Source organism: Danio rerio, chromosome 9 (assembly GCF_052040795.2).
Source record: "Danio rerio strain M-AB ecotype USA chromosome 9, GRCz13ab, whole genome shotgun sequence".
Taxonomy (NCBI): domain Eukaryota; kingdom Metazoa; phylum Chordata; class Actinopteri; order Cypriniformes; family Danionidae; genus Danio; species Danio rerio.
The window spans coordinates 34,508,413-34,524,134 of NC_141029.1; the positions used below are offsets into that span (position 1 = coordinate 34,508,413).

Consider the following 15,722-nt stretch of genomic DNA (forward strand, 5'->3'; position numbering starts at 1 on the left):
AAACTGTCTCAGAGAAACTGAAGGAAATGTCCCCACTCTCCCTACTGGCTACCAACATTCTTCAAAACATATGCCATAGGCTAGACCTGTTTTGTATTCAAAACAAACAAGAAAACTAAAAGGTTTTGAATCAACAATCAAAAAACATTTTTTTACTAGTCCAAATTGTGACTTTCTTTGTGCTTTGTCTAAAAGACTGCTGCTAATGCTTTGAAACTTGATGGTGAATATAGCATTGTCTGCAGTTAGTTTCAGATGAATTCATTCATTTGTTAGATAACTGCAAGATAAGGTGTTTAATTTGTTAGCTATAATAAGGATAAACAAGATTACACATCAATTTACGCTTAAAGATATATTTTCCAAAAGTGCCCAACACTTATTAAATCAGTCGGTCTGAGAGCAGATTCAAGCGACCCAAATTCAGGATCTCTTAGGACATGCGGTGGACCACCAGTAGAAACACCCCCTTCTGAAGTATTAATATCATTGTGGGAGTTCAAAACATTCATACTGTACATCGAGCAAGAGCCGTCAACCAAAAATCTATTCTGGAGACTATTTGGGAGGGGAAACGGAGGCAGAGGAGCATAAGTCTTGGTTAAAATGATTTGAAGGAAACCTAAAGCAGGGTAAATAGCAGAGTAAATGGAGACGTCTGTGGCTTGGAGTTTGTGGGGTGAAGGAATGACTCTTCAGAGCAGATGCTAAGGAGATGTTTGAAAGAGAGAGACCCCCCATATACTCCACACATACACATTTTGCCCTGCTTACAGGACCCTCGAGGAAACACCCCGTTTCATCCTTTTAATTACAAACGCTCATGACATTCACATACACATTTGGTTTGACTGCCCTTTACATTAAAATAAATTCTCTTCATCCTTGTCACTGCATCTAACCAACATGTGTACAGTGTTCACACACACAGGCTCATAGATATACTCACATCATGTAAAACCACACAGTAAAACAGTCAGACAAACAGATGCCTCTAATAGTTCCAGGCAACACCCTGTCAGACGACCTCCCCAATTGGGCGACCACCCGTCCTCTAGTCCCGGACATGCAGAGTGAAGCTCAGGCCTGACTCAGCGATACAGTTCCTCCACTTCAGGCCTCCAACACTGCTTAAGTAAAACCACCTGCAGCGCAGTCAGAGGTCACAACCACTACGCTAACGGGTGAACTCTGTGTCAGACAAGCTGCAGTCTCACATTCAACTCTGAATGACACCACACACACACTATTATCAGGCAAAACAGTAATCTCTGTATATGTGCGCTTAGTGAGCTTCTTCTTCACCAAAAGGTCACATGCGCACAAGGCTTTCACAGCATGTCTGATGAAGCTGGGTGGGATTCCACCGCATGATTAAAGACAGCAGAGGCCTTTGATCCGTAATGAGCTGTAATTAATGCATCCTATAATGTGGGCATTAATAACTCTCTTCCAAGTATGTCGGAGTTATGTGAAACAAATGTGGGTTTGCACTGCAGATTTTCAACTCCATTTAGTTTAACTTAAGGTTTCTTACAATTGTATGTCTTCTAGCTAATTAAAATATTAGTAATTAATTATATAAACACCCACACGCAGACATAGATTTGCTCTCATTTAGGGGAATATATTTGTATACATGTATATAGAACTTCTTAACTTTTAGCTAAACAAAGCTTGTTGTTAGCAATTAGCTTTGTTGGCTAAAAATTTGTTGGTTCAGTAGTGTAAAAGAGTTTGTTCATTCAAAAAGAAAAAATCTATCATTTCCTCACCCTTCACAATCCTGTTTTTTCTTCGCTACACAAAAATAAGATATTAAAAAAGAAAATGTATAATTGCCTATGGAAGTGAATGGTTTTAGGTTTCTAAAATTTTTCAAAATATCTTCTTTTGTGTTCAATAGAAGAAACCTAAAGCTATGGAACCACTTGAGGGTGACAATCATTTTCGTATTGTAAATAAAATTTTTAAAAGCATATATTTAGGGTGCATTTTGTATATTTTCCGACAGGTTTCTGATAGTCCTGAAACCCAAAAGGTGTATTAAACAATACATTTTGTCATCTTAAAGGTTGATCTGCTTGAAATGTTAACTAGTGTTTGTATCTTCATTCTTGTATCATTCTTGTATCATTTGCTGCCCTCTGCTGGACATGTCAGTTACTGCTTGCCTAACTAGCTAATAATTGACATTGTTGACTATTATAAACATTCATTTCCTTAGTAACTTATTTAACAGGGGTCGCCACAGCAGAATTAACCACCAACTATTCCAGCATATCTTACGCAGCAAATGTCCTTCCAATACTGCAATGCATTCACACACACATACACTATGGCCAATTTTTTTTTTGTCTACCCAATTCAGTCTTTGGACTGTGGGGGAAAGCAGAGCACCCGGTGGAAACCCACGCCAACACAAGGAAAACATGCAAACTCCACACACAAATGCCAACTGACCCAGCCAGGACTCGAACCAGCAACCTTCTTGCTGTGAGGCCACAGTGCTAACCACTGAGCCACCATGCCACCCACTATCATATAACAAAAAGTGTAGTTCAAAACGTCAAACCCATTTTTCAAAAACATTTGTACAAACACAAAATACTCTTGTCTCTTATAAAGTCAGTTTTTAACCATAATTATAAACTTTTAATTCTCTTTTGAATATGGCAGATGATATTTCCTTCACTAGTGCACAAGTTATCCTAAGTTGTTCTGATTTGTCTGGTGCAGTCCACAAAGAGCAAAGGAAAATGACTAACTAGAAACAGACCTAATGGACCGAACATCAGGAGGGGCTGTTAAAGAAACATGAAAGTGAATCCGTCACATAAAAAAATGATAAAAAATAAATCACAGGAAAGAGTTGAACTGTACAGTTAAAGAGGTCTTCTGTTGGAACTTCAAAAACCAAATAAGTGCCTTAGAGGAAACTGAATCTGTATCCAGGCGGCAAATCTGAACCAGGCAGTAGTGGAGCAATACACACAAACAAACAAACAGGATTTGCAGCTTGGTGAGGACAAAAACACCAGCTGCAACAACCGTAATAAATTTGTTCCTTAAAACAAGTGGACCAAAGACTGAAGAGTCTAAATTGAGAACGTTCAGTGAACTTCCGTTCAAATAATTGTTTCTTTTTTTAAAAGACTTGGAGAGTAAGTTCTTGAGTTGCAGGTATTTAAATTGTCCTCTGGTTTGAAGTTTCAGTCCTCTTTCTTTCTTTCTGTTGTTGCTGCTGCAGGTCTCAAATCAACTGGCACTAAACATTATGCTGATCCATGAGTGGATGGTGGTTGACTGGTCAGAACAGAAAAGTAGCATTCAAACATTCAACTGATGAAAAAGGTTTTAAACTACTTACTGAAACTGTGGACCATATAAAGAGAAAGTTATCATTTTGGGGGGGTCAAATAAAACTACTTTTTATGACAAAACAAGGCATTTAAAAACTTAAATCAGGAAAAAGAAATCATAAAAAAAAATAAAAACTTTAACGTCAACCCTTCCTGAGAACAATATGAAAAATAAATACACCCCATTGCTTGTTCCTCTGTGTGCATTTGAATTTGTGTGTGTGTGTGTGTGTGTGTGTGTGTGTGTGTGTGTGTGTGTGTGTGTGTGTGTGTGTGTGTGTGTGTAGGGCAGAAAGGTTCACGCATTCAGTCCTGATTTACTTGGCTAGTCTGTCAGTATCCCTGTAGTCCGTTATAAACCTTTTGAGATGGTGCCTGTTTCAAAAGCTGTTTTATACCTGGAGAAAAATGGAAAGAAAGAATTTATTAACTCAGAAATAGCAGAATATTTTTTAAACACCTCATATGTAATTTTTAAGACTACAGTCTCTCTATATAAAATAATAGACCAAAAGTCAACTGTTCTCTTACCATCTTTCTGCTGGTCATCAAGTTGCTCCTTGGGAAAATCTACATCAAAGGTGATTATGAGCGATCCACGAATATTGTTGTTGTCAAAACTTGGTAGGCCCTCACCCTTCTTCCAAATACGAGATCCTGGTTTAGTGATTTTATCTCTGACAATATGCACCTGCAAGAACACAAGAAGAGTTTGTGAGGAGTCTTATTTGAGACATAGGAGATGCAGAATTGGATGTGATTGTTATCAACCAAAACATCTGTACAAAGTTTACATACATTAAATGAAAAATACAGAGCATAATATAGTTCTATAAAAAATATCATTACAAACATTATTGCAAATTTAACAGGACTATTTTCTACTGTGTTTTTTATGTAGAGACTGCTGTGTCACATGATGATTCCTCCAGAAATTAACATTTCAAGATTTACATTATTTTCAACATATGATCAGAGTTGTTCAGCTTCATATTTGAGTAAAACCACATTCACTACATTTAAATGTTTGGGGCAAGTAAGACCGCTCTCTTTTTTGTTTAAATGAACATTTATTCAACAAGGATGCATTACACTAATAAAAAAAGACAGTAGAATGAATAATGTTAACAAGATAATGTTAAATATTTATATTCCAAATAAATTATGTTCTTAAAGCTTTTGTAGACAAAAAAATAATAAAATAATTATTATTGTTTAAAGAAATAAATAATATTTTATTATAATCATTTCTGAAGGACCATTTGACATTGAATACTTAAATAATGGTTGCTGAAAATTCAACACTGTAATCACAGGAATAAATGACATTTTAAAATAGATATTTAATGACATTCATATTAAATTTATTTCTTTATATCAACAGGATTGGCTATAAGCCCACCAAGTATTCAATATATAATTTACAAATATATAATTTACAATTATAAGCAATTTATAATCATTGACTGTTAATCATGCATTGTACAAATAAACATACAAGTATACAACATACAAATGACTTTATCAAGATACATTTTCAAAAATTTCTCAAGGAGAAACCTTTTCAAACATTTCCCTTCAAATTCCAATCTAATAATTTATACATTCTATTAAAATATAGTTTATAGTTTTCTTCCTTTTTCAATAAATATATGATTGTAAAAGTCCTGATAAAATTCAAATTAAATAGATATTTTAATATCTAATATTTATATAGGTCAACATTTTTTTTTTCACCAGTGCATTAAAATCATATTAACCAAAAACAAATAATCAAGCAAAAATAAATAATTGAAAAAATACAACAAGAATAACAATAGTAAATCAGTAAAAATATAGTGTTGGGAAAGGGAGACATGCCTTGTGGCCATCTAAATGAGTGATGTCCATCTCAAAACCGACCAGAGCCTCTACCAGAGAGATGGTGACGTTTGTGTAAAGGTCGTCACCTCTGCGCTCAAACACTGGATGCCTAGACAAGCACAAATTTATTTAATGTGATAAACTAAAAACACAGTTCAAGACATCCAACTTCAAAACAAAACTGAAGAGATTAAATAAAGGTTTAACTGAATGCATCATAAACACATTAAATAAAATGTCAATTAACTCTTATAGAAATAACATAACATTATTCTTACTTTAAAACTTTGATGCGGAAACGCAGATCTCCAGGCTCACCGTCAATGTGAGGTTCACCTGTAGTCAGTCAAACAACACATACAGTCAGTAAATATGTTGCAGCAGCATCTAGCAAACTCTTAAAAGTAAATGCCACTGCATTGAATCTTCCACAGAATTAGCTTCAATACCCTCTCCGATGAAAGGATACTCCATTTCATCTCGCACACCCTGCTCGATCTCCACCTCTAGTGTTCTCTCCTCATTCACAAGTCTGGAAATAAACATACAGTGTTTAATTTAATATTAAATAAAAATAAAGATTTGGTAAATCAAAGGCCTTTGTTTACCCCTGATATTAACACTTGTTTGGTCCAATCACACGTTGTGGACTCTAAAAGAGATTAAGATCGTTTGCTTTTGACCAATTCCAGAGGTAGTTGGAAATGCATTAGACTTGATTGTTTTCAGTGTCAATGCGCATTTGGTCACGTTTGCTTTGACCATTTCAAATGACTGCCTACAGACTTAATAGTGTTTTCGAGAGTCAGCCATATTGGAGGCACAGAATGTAAACAGTGCATTTGAACCAAACAAAACTAGCATATTTTGTTTATGACTGCTGCTAAATATGGTCAATTATTGGGGTGTACTAATTGGTCAGAATGAAAAAAACATTTAGATGAATATAGCCAACCAAAAGTTACAACAAATCAAGGAAAAGAGAGAAAAAAAAAACGAACAAAACGTGTTTATGGTCGGATAAACTAAACCAACAACTGTCACAACTGTCGCCTTTGTTCTTATCATTTCCAGTCAAGTAACTAAAATATTAAACTGCTCATATGTATTGAATTCACTTTGTCAAATTATTGCATCCTCTCCTGCCCACCAAGTACTTCTATATGTTATTTAGTAGTAGCTTCCATGCATTTCTTCCTGTGGTTTAGACAGCTTACATAATCAGAACAACTTTAGTTATGCGATAACCAATCCATGTTTATAAAGTTATTCAAGTATCTTAGTATCAACAGAATATGGGTCATTTTGACATAAGTGGAAATCCTCCATATGTGATTGTTATGTAAAATGTTATGAGAAAGTGTACCTAAATTAAGATTTCCTAATTTGATGTCCAAAAAGCAAATTGATTATTTAAATTGTGGTTGTGATCCACATCCTTTTCGTTCGTTTGTTTTCCTGCTCACTCATCAGTACTGCTACTAACTACAACTAATTTAATCTAGATATTAATCTATTTTATAAATATTATATTACTAAAACATTAATTATTATTTTTAAAAAGTCTTTCTGAATGAATAATTCAATAACTAAAAAATTCTCATCATTAAAAATGTAGTATTAAGATCGGGTGAGGGTTTTAATTAAGTTAATAGTTTTAACAATAATTAATTTTTTTTTTCCCAATTATGCAGCTCTACATGCCATGTAAGATAGATTTGTAGATTCAAGTACACTCTGCACCAAACATAAAATAAGAAATGGCCTTGTAGAAAAATCTAACACAAGTAGTCAAACCAAACAAGGTGGAAACAGTATTGCATCTTTGTTGACCATTTATGACCAGATCACTTTAAAATTAATAAATACCATATGAAAATAAAACCAAAGTGACAAAGGCTACTTTGAAAACTCACTTAATATTGGGGCATTCATCACAGACTACTTCCTGTGTCATCTGAAAGCGACCCGGTCCGAGTTGTGTTGTTCTCATTTCTTGCCGGCAGTTGCATTTTCTTTTGCCTGGAGCTTCTTTTGCTACCGGTTTGATTCGTACCACCTACATGTTGAAAAAGAGAGGAAACAGAAGGACAGGAAAAAGGAAAGGAGATTATGAAGAGCATCTACTTCCACGTGACTACCTAAATACAGCAGTACATCAGAATGGAAATGGAGAAAGTTCAAGAAAAACAAGAAGCTCACCTCCACAAAATTCCCTGAATACACCTCTTCTAATGTTACTTCAAGGTCCAGTACAATGTCATTACCCCTTGGAATATCTCTGCCAGCTGGCTGTCTATTTCCACCAAACATAAATCCAAAGTCGCCAAAGAAACTTAAGGGGAGGAAAAAAAAACATTTCATCAATGCAGCCACACATACTGTGAATTAAAAGTGTGCAGTGGTAATGTTTTTGTTTCAAACAGTCATGCTTCTAAAACTAGATTCATCATGTGATTCATTAATGATATAGAGTTTGAGAAAATTTACAAACATCTCAGCAGTTTCTTATAGAGGTCTTAATATTTTAGATCTGTTTACCTGGAGAATATATCACCATGTGAACTTTGATGGCCTTCTTTTAATCCCTCCTCTCCATATGCGTCATACTGTTTCCTTTTCTCCTCATCTGAAAGTACCTGCGTTCAAAAAAAAAAAAAAAATTATATTTTATGCATGATGAACTGACTAAAGTAAGAATGCCCAGAGTAGGGCATGCAGGCCAAAGTTGGCCCATTGTAAACTTTGATTTGGCCCACCATCCCAACTGAGAGGAGATAGAGAAGGATGGAGAGGGTTAGGGCAAATGCTTTTAACACCAAGATCGTCATTTCTAATTTAGCATGACCTTTTTCATTTGATTTATTGCTGAGCTACAAAAAAGCAAACAGAAATTAAATGTTTTAACTAAATGTTGTAAATGAATCTGAGCTTTTAAATGTAAATACTGTCACTAGACAGAGAACTATGTAGAAGAAATCGGCAAGCAAATCAAGGCAAAAACTGGTGTAATTCTGTAATAAAAGTTTAGTTTTTACTGTAATAAACAAATTTTCAAGTTATTTTGAAATATTATTAAATAAATTAGGAAATTACCCTAGCAACTACATTTACCTCTGACCCACTAGTCTCAATCAAATTTAGTTTTTGGCCCCCCTGGACTAAAGCAACATAAGAGATCGATTATTTTTATTAACAGACAACATCTGCCGCCCTAATGTAGTTGTTGTACCTTTCAATTTTGTTTACAACTGAATATACAACCCACTTTAGCATATTTAGCACACATACATATATATATATATACATATATATATATATATATATATATATATATATATATATATATATATATATATATATATATATATGTGTGTGTGTGTGTGTGTGTGTGTGTGTGTGTTTATATATATATATATATATATATATATATATATATATATATATATATATATATATATATATATATATATATATATATATATATATATGTGTGTGTGTGTGTGTGTGTGTGTGTTTATATATATATATATATATATATATATATATATATATATATATATATATATATATATATATATATATATATATATGTGTGTGTGTGTGTGTGTGTGTGTGTGTGTGTGTGTTTATATATATATATATATATATATATATATATATATATATATATATATATATATATATATATATATATATATATATATATATAAAATATCGCAATATATGGCCAAAAGCATAACAAAATAATGCAGTGTTAAATTTTTCTAATATCGTGCAGCCTTATATAATATTTAGAATCTTTAATATTTAGAATATATATTATAGAATATTTAACATTAGTCATAATATTTTACTTTAAATCGTGAATATATATTACAATTTTTTTGTGAAATTGTTGCATAATATAATATTTGATTGATTTATGAAAATAAAATAATAAATTCACCTTAACATAATATTGAATTGAGCTACATTTTTTAAAATAAAATAAAAACATTGTGTAACAATTTAATTTTGCACACATTGTATATTATTACACGCTACACGTCACATGAAATGAATAAGAAAAAGCAGATGTGTCAACCAATCAGAGGCGGCCACACAATTCTTCTAACAAATCAGAGAGCTCCATGGATTCGTTTCTAACAACAACGCTCATGCTGGTCATATTCATTTCAGTGGGGATTGTACTGATCTTTTGTTCTGATTTGGAAATATGATATATGACAATAGGGACGCAAAACATCATCAATTTAGATATCTGTATTAAAGCTACGAATACTGTTCGCAAGACTAACCAAGTCGTCATTACACAATAGACCATTTTAACACCTATATTACCGAGTGAAGAAATTAGCATTGTTCAACACATGAAGCGTAACAATTACAACAAAAGCAGATTCCAGTTAAAATGACTTGTTAAAACGATCTCTGAATAAAATGGCTTACCTCGTAAGCAGCTCCAAGGTCTGCAAATTTGTCTTGGGCATTTGGGTCATCTTGGTTTCTGTCTGGATGAAGCTGCAATGCCAACTTTCTGTAGGCTTTCTTAATGTCTTTGACTGATGCTGATCTACTAACCCCTAGAATTTTGTAGAAATCCCTCCTGAAAACAAACAGGAATTCAGAAGTACGTTGAACCACACACCAATCCATTCATTAATTTAAGGATACTGATGAATAGAAACAGCCGTGGATACTGGTGTCTAATCATTTAACATCATGACCAAAAAAAGCAATACAATCAACAACACGAAGCTTCAGATATTCCTGGAATAAATATGACAGTTACATAAACATGCAGATTCACAGAGGAGTTGGCAGCTTCATTACAGCAATTATTAGTCGTTTTAAACAATAAGCGTCGAATTTTAAACAAAACAAAACAACAACCAGGGTGTTAAAACTCTGCATTGAAGTACAAGAAATAAAGGACATAATGTGAAGTCGTTTCTGGTGAGCTTCACTAGCACGATGCACGGACAGTGGCGTAGACCAATCACAGTGAAACATGTGTACCAGCCAGAGTACTGAGTTAGTGTAATGAACTAAACCCTAACGCGAAAACCATACGATATTCACTTACCCTGCAAATACGGTCAGTATCAAATATAAAAGCAGAAAACAGACACTCGACAATTTCATTCCTCTAATAGCCATGGGTCCTTGTTTCCTTCAGAAGTCCAGTAAAACACACCGGCTTTCTGTGATGTCTATCAAAAAGCCTCTTCCTGCTCTGTCACAAATCCCCGCCCAGGTTCAGAAAGGAAGTGTTATAAAAGTCAGTCGAAGCAAACATCGTTATATTGTATTAATTATATTATATTATATTATATTATATTATATTATATTATATTATATTATATTATATTATATTATATTATATTATATTATATTAGTAGCCCAAGCCATGTTGGCATTAAATGCAAGCAATATTTCAAATTCGACAACAAATCACACAAGAACAATTATTTAATATGATTTAAATATAACTTTAGTTTATATAAATACATTTAATTGACGTTAAACATGGTCTAATTTAAATAACTTTTATGTACTATATCCACAGATCTATGTAGAATTCTCTTCAGTATTTTAGCTCAGTGACTCTTTCACGTATATATGCAACTTTTATTTTGTCATGCACGTAACGTTAAGTTTACACTTCCGTATAGAAATGGCATCTTTGGACAGGGTGAAAGTGCTGGTTTTGGGAGATTCTGGTAATAAACATGATCAAAATAATCTATCGACCTTGTTTTGTGTTAACCTACTTAATATAATGTCAATGCACATTTATATTGTAACGTCATGTAATATTACACTCAAGCTAACGTTATGTGTTGGCTACCACATCATAGCTGAGACTGAAATATTATATTCGTTTTATTTATTAGTAGTCGTTGTTTAATTATTATTATCAAGATTCATTAATTTTGTGAAAAAGGGGGAACTTTATCTAATTGTATTTTTAATCGTAAAATAAATTATTATGAACATCAATAATCCTGTCCTGATCAGTGTTGTTTGTCTGTTTACAGGAGTAGGGAAGTCCTCTCTTGTACACCTTCTTTGCCAGAATCAGGTTTTGGGGAATCCCTCATGGACTGTGGGCTGCTCAGTGGACGTCAGGGTATAATGTCAATTAAAAGTGATTCATTTCAATTCACAAAGCTATGGAAAATGACAAAGTGAGTCTTGATTCTTTGGACAGGTTCATGACTACAGAGAAGGCACTCCAGAAGAGAAGGCTTTCTACATTGAACTCTGGGATGTTGGAGGATCTGTTGGCAGTGCCAGCAGTGTTAAAAGCACCAGAGCTGTGTTTTACAATTCAGTTAATGGTTAAGTATTAGTGTTCCCCTTTGAACACAATATATTTTATTACGAGAAACTTTTAAAATATATTGTTACAGTAAACTTGTCAGGCTAAATAATTCAAATGAATCTTGGACTTCTGCTGTCTTCATTAGTTTCAAAAACACAGATTTGATTACAATTTAAAACGGCATCATTTGAGATCTTTTCTGCTGGAGATACTGTTGTCCTAAAAAAATTAAAACGAAAATAAAACATCTTAAATATACAATAGGAACGGTATAGCAGAAAATTAGGGTGGTTTTAAAACCGCGACTTTTCCAAACCACAGTATACCTTGAAAACGGTTATTGTCCCATGCCTATTTAAATGTGCACCAGAGCTGTATGATAATATGAAAATATATGATGTTGTTGAGTATTGTAACAAAATTAATTGTGATTTAACATTTCCCAATGCAATTTTAATAATCTGTTTTAACAATTTTTCTGATCTAATTAAATCTAATTCAGGCTAAAACTATTATAAAACTACTAACTACTAGAATTTAAAACTCTGAAAACCTTGAAAAATATTCAAATAAATCCCAAGTATTAACTACTTCTCCCACTATTCGTATTTTTTCTGCTTTGAGGCACTAGGTTTACTTTTGGGTTCAGTCTATCAAATAGCATGATTGCACCAACTGGGTAAGCAGATATTAAAATACGGTGGCCTTATCTGATTGGTCAAATCTGTATAAACAACCTACTCATGCTTTACACTAATGCTTGGCACGTAATATAAATGTAACTTAATCACTCCTCTCCGTGATATGGATATTTAATATACTATTATTGCAATAAAAATAATTTTTTAATACATATTGTGGTTTTGAAGCACTATTATGTACATACAGGGCAAAAAAAAATCTGGAGTATTTGTGATGACTTAATTGATACTAAGCCGCTGTCTTTTTTAACTTCCAGGTATCATTTTAGTTCACGATCTGACTAACAAGAAGTCCTCCCAGAATCTATACCGCTGGTCACTAGAGGCACTGAGCAAGGACTCCTCTCCAACTGGCATCATCGTATCCAACGGGTGAGTCAGCGTCAACTTCTGCTTTGTAACTACATTAATTAACACTCATTAGAAAATAGGTGCTTGCAAAGTTACTAATCAACAGAATGTCTAAGGGGCCCAAATGATTCAAATGTTTTGATTAAAAGTTTAAAAAAAAATCTAACTAATTGAATATATTAGTACGTTTCTGCCACAGTAGTTATATAGAATAAAATGTTGACTGTAAGAATATGCTGTATTTTTATATTTGTGACAGAAAATGACAAGATATCCATTTATCCAAGTCATCCAGTTACTTCTAATTTATTTTTGAGGACCAGTGAATGTCAAAATAAATAAGATGTTAAAATAAGATGATGACACTTTGATCTTTCAGTGATTACGATAGAGAACAGTTTGCAGAGAACGCTGTTCCACTTCTGCTAATTGGCACCAAATTTGATCAGATCCCAGAAAACAAGAGGAACGATGTCCTGACCCGAACTGCCTTTCTATCTGAAGACTTCAACGCGGAAGAGATCAACCTGGTGTGTGCTTTTTAGTGCTCTCAGAATCTAAGCTTTATCTAAACTAATATCATAACATGGATTAAAACTTGTCCTTTTAAGAGTTCAAACATTTTTTTTGTTTTTTTTTCTTCTCAGGATTGTACAAATCCACGGTATCTTGCTGCTGGTTCATCAAATGCTGTTAAATTGAGTCGATTCTTTGATAAGGTAGAGATGTATTGAGAGTGCATCACTCATAGTGAATCTATATCTTTGTAGTTCTTTATCAACATATACATTGAGTTTCACATTTTTCCTCTCTCTTTTTAAGGTAATAGAGAAAAGATACTTTACAAGAGACCCTAGCCAGGTGAGAATGTCTTACAGGTTAACAGATTGTACATGTAATTCATTCACAATTATAATGTAGAGTCATGCTTTAATATTTTGCTTTCTCTGTAGATGCAGAGCTTCACAGACAGGAGGCGCTTTAATTTCAAGAGTCTGCACAGTGATTGAGTGTACACATTTAATTTTGGTTGGTGGGTTAAATTCTGTTGGTAATCTGAAATAGCATATAAATATTTCTTTCTTATTATGTTATTTTACAGATAGGGCGATCAGTTTAACGTTAACTGGTTTACAATGACAAAAATATTTGTTTGGTTTTTAAAATCACTTGTATCTCATTTTCTGAGATTTTTTTTATACTAAAGGTTAAAAAATATGAACTCAAGGTTCTATCACAGTTTAAAATCTACAATTAGCAAACCTAGAGATATCCTGCATCACAATAACACTACATTGGAACATACCTATTTACTGTACTTCTCGTGTTTACTGCTTGTACTGAGGTGACAGGGACCCTGTTTTTTTTCTTTGGTAAAGGTAATCAAAACAGTTTATCTGTCATAGAGTCATTCAGGAAAGATGGCATCTAAAAGAAGGAAATCATATTGTCATTAATTAAAAGTTTTTGTCATCATTCTTTGTAATATAAAAATAATTAAAGTACAGGACTTTGCTATATTAGCAAGCTGTTAATACTGTGCATGTACAGAACTCTTTACATAAGACAAAAGTATATAAAGATACATTCGAATAAACTGTTTGGGTCTTCTTTGACACTATATACCATGTTATTCTACACTAGTGATGAACTGAAACAAGTCTGTTGGTCTGTGCCCTGCTAAAAAAGCACTGACCCATTGAGGTATAGACTCTATAAGACACAGAAAATGTCATGTGTATCTTGACTAAGACGTTCAAGCAGTTCTTCCTACAGTCCTACAAGCTGCATGTTGATCAAGCACACCCCACAGATGCTCAGTAGAAGATCTGACATTTGCAGACCATTTCAACAGATTAAAATGTTCTTCAGAAATCCCCAAACAATGAGTGCAGTGTGGCAGAGTGCATTGTACTGCTGAAAGAAACCACTTCCTCCAACAGCATTGTCATTAATATGTATCTTCTGTAGGCGGCGTATGTCAAATATACCTCATTGTAAATAAATGGACCCAGGCCAAATATATGCCCAGAGCATTACACAAGTGTGTCCTGGTGCCATCACATACTACATGATTTATAAGGAAATGGTACTTACCAAACCTGGAATTCTTCCACTGCTCTGAGATCCAGTTCTGATGATTGTGTCCTCATAGTAGGTGCCACACTCCAGACAACGATGTGCAGTGTTGTGACAGGGCCTACCTTATCCATTATTAAATTGTTTTCGGTCTCCTTTTGCCACAGTAGACCTAGAAGAGCTTCTGCTTTATCAGTCCAGGTGGGATAGCTGTCATTACTCTTGTATATTGGTGAGCCTTCGATGCCCAACAAATGTTGCCGATTTGTGTCTGTCCCTCTGACCACTTTTCACACTACTGCTGACCAGGGCCATTTCAGAAATTCTCTGCCTTAAGTCACTTTGACAAAATCTAGTGCTTGTTAAAGTTGTATCTTAATTCCTGTTCATTTTTCCAATTTGCAACATGTTCATTTAGAGAATCTTAATACCTTATTATATTAATATCTTAATGTATGGCCTTGTTAGGAGATTATCAACAGTTAATGCTTCCCCTATGATTGTTTAGAATGTTTTGTTTAGTTGTTTTGTGGCACTTCACATCTTTTGAAGATTTTTTGGAGAATGTTTCTATGTCACAAGACAGCAGCCTTGATGCACTTTCACTTGGATAATTAATACCCCAGTCAGCAACATTCTGTACAGGCATTTTTCTGTCCTGTGTAGGACATTTCCTTACATCAGGTGTTTTTATTGGCAGTCTGAAATATTTGATTTTATGTTAAATCCCCAACTTTGCTTCGGTGTATGAATATCATCTCAGGTATTCATCTACCAGATAAATAAACAGTTGTCAAAAACCTTGTAATGTATTGTCAAAGTAATCACATTCTTTAACTGTAATTTTCCTGTCCTTTTTTGGACATATCCTTACAACTTATATGTATTTGGTCAGGTGTTTTCATTGGCAATCTGAAATATTTAATGAAGTATTAAATTAGCCTACCAACTTTGCTTCGGTGTATATGATTGAACCATACACGTGAATATTTATTAGATAAATGAAGAGTGAATGAAAAAACAAGAAATTGATAA

General features: G+C 33.6%; 2 protein-coding genes across 3 annotated transcripts; one reads left to right on the forward strand and one right to left on the reverse strand.

Annotated features, from left to right (window-relative positions):
• Window positions 1–268: 268 nt before the first annotated feature.
• Window positions 269–10,446, reverse strand: dnajb11 (DnaJ heat shock protein family (Hsp40) member B11). 2 transcript variants are annotated; one of them, NM_198821.2, is given in 10 exon segments: window positions 269–3,760; window positions 3,894–4,053; window positions 5,223–5,334; window positions 5,504–5,561; window positions 5,675–5,757; window positions 7,142–7,284; window positions 7,428–7,560; window positions 7,767–7,864; window positions 9,678–9,834; window positions 10,315–10,446. In NM_198821.2, coding segments are annotated over 10 exon segments (1,083 nt in total). In that variant the 5' UTR covers window positions 10,389–10,446; the 3' UTR covers window positions 269–3,695.
• Window positions 10,447–10,903: 457 nt separating this feature from the next.
• rabl3 (RAB, member of RAS oncogene family-like 3) lies at window positions 10,904–14,202 on the forward strand. The gene is given in 8 exon segments (NM_205733.1): window positions 10,904–10,951; window positions 11,270–11,361; window positions 11,443–11,572; window positions 12,515–12,629; window positions 12,988–13,138; window positions 13,256–13,327; window positions 13,431–13,469; window positions 13,562–14,202. Coding segments are annotated over 8 exon segments (702 nt in total). The 5' UTR covers window positions 10,904–10,905; the 3' UTR covers window positions 13,619–14,202.
• The last annotated feature ends 1,520 nt before the right edge of the window (window positions 14,203–15,722 follow it).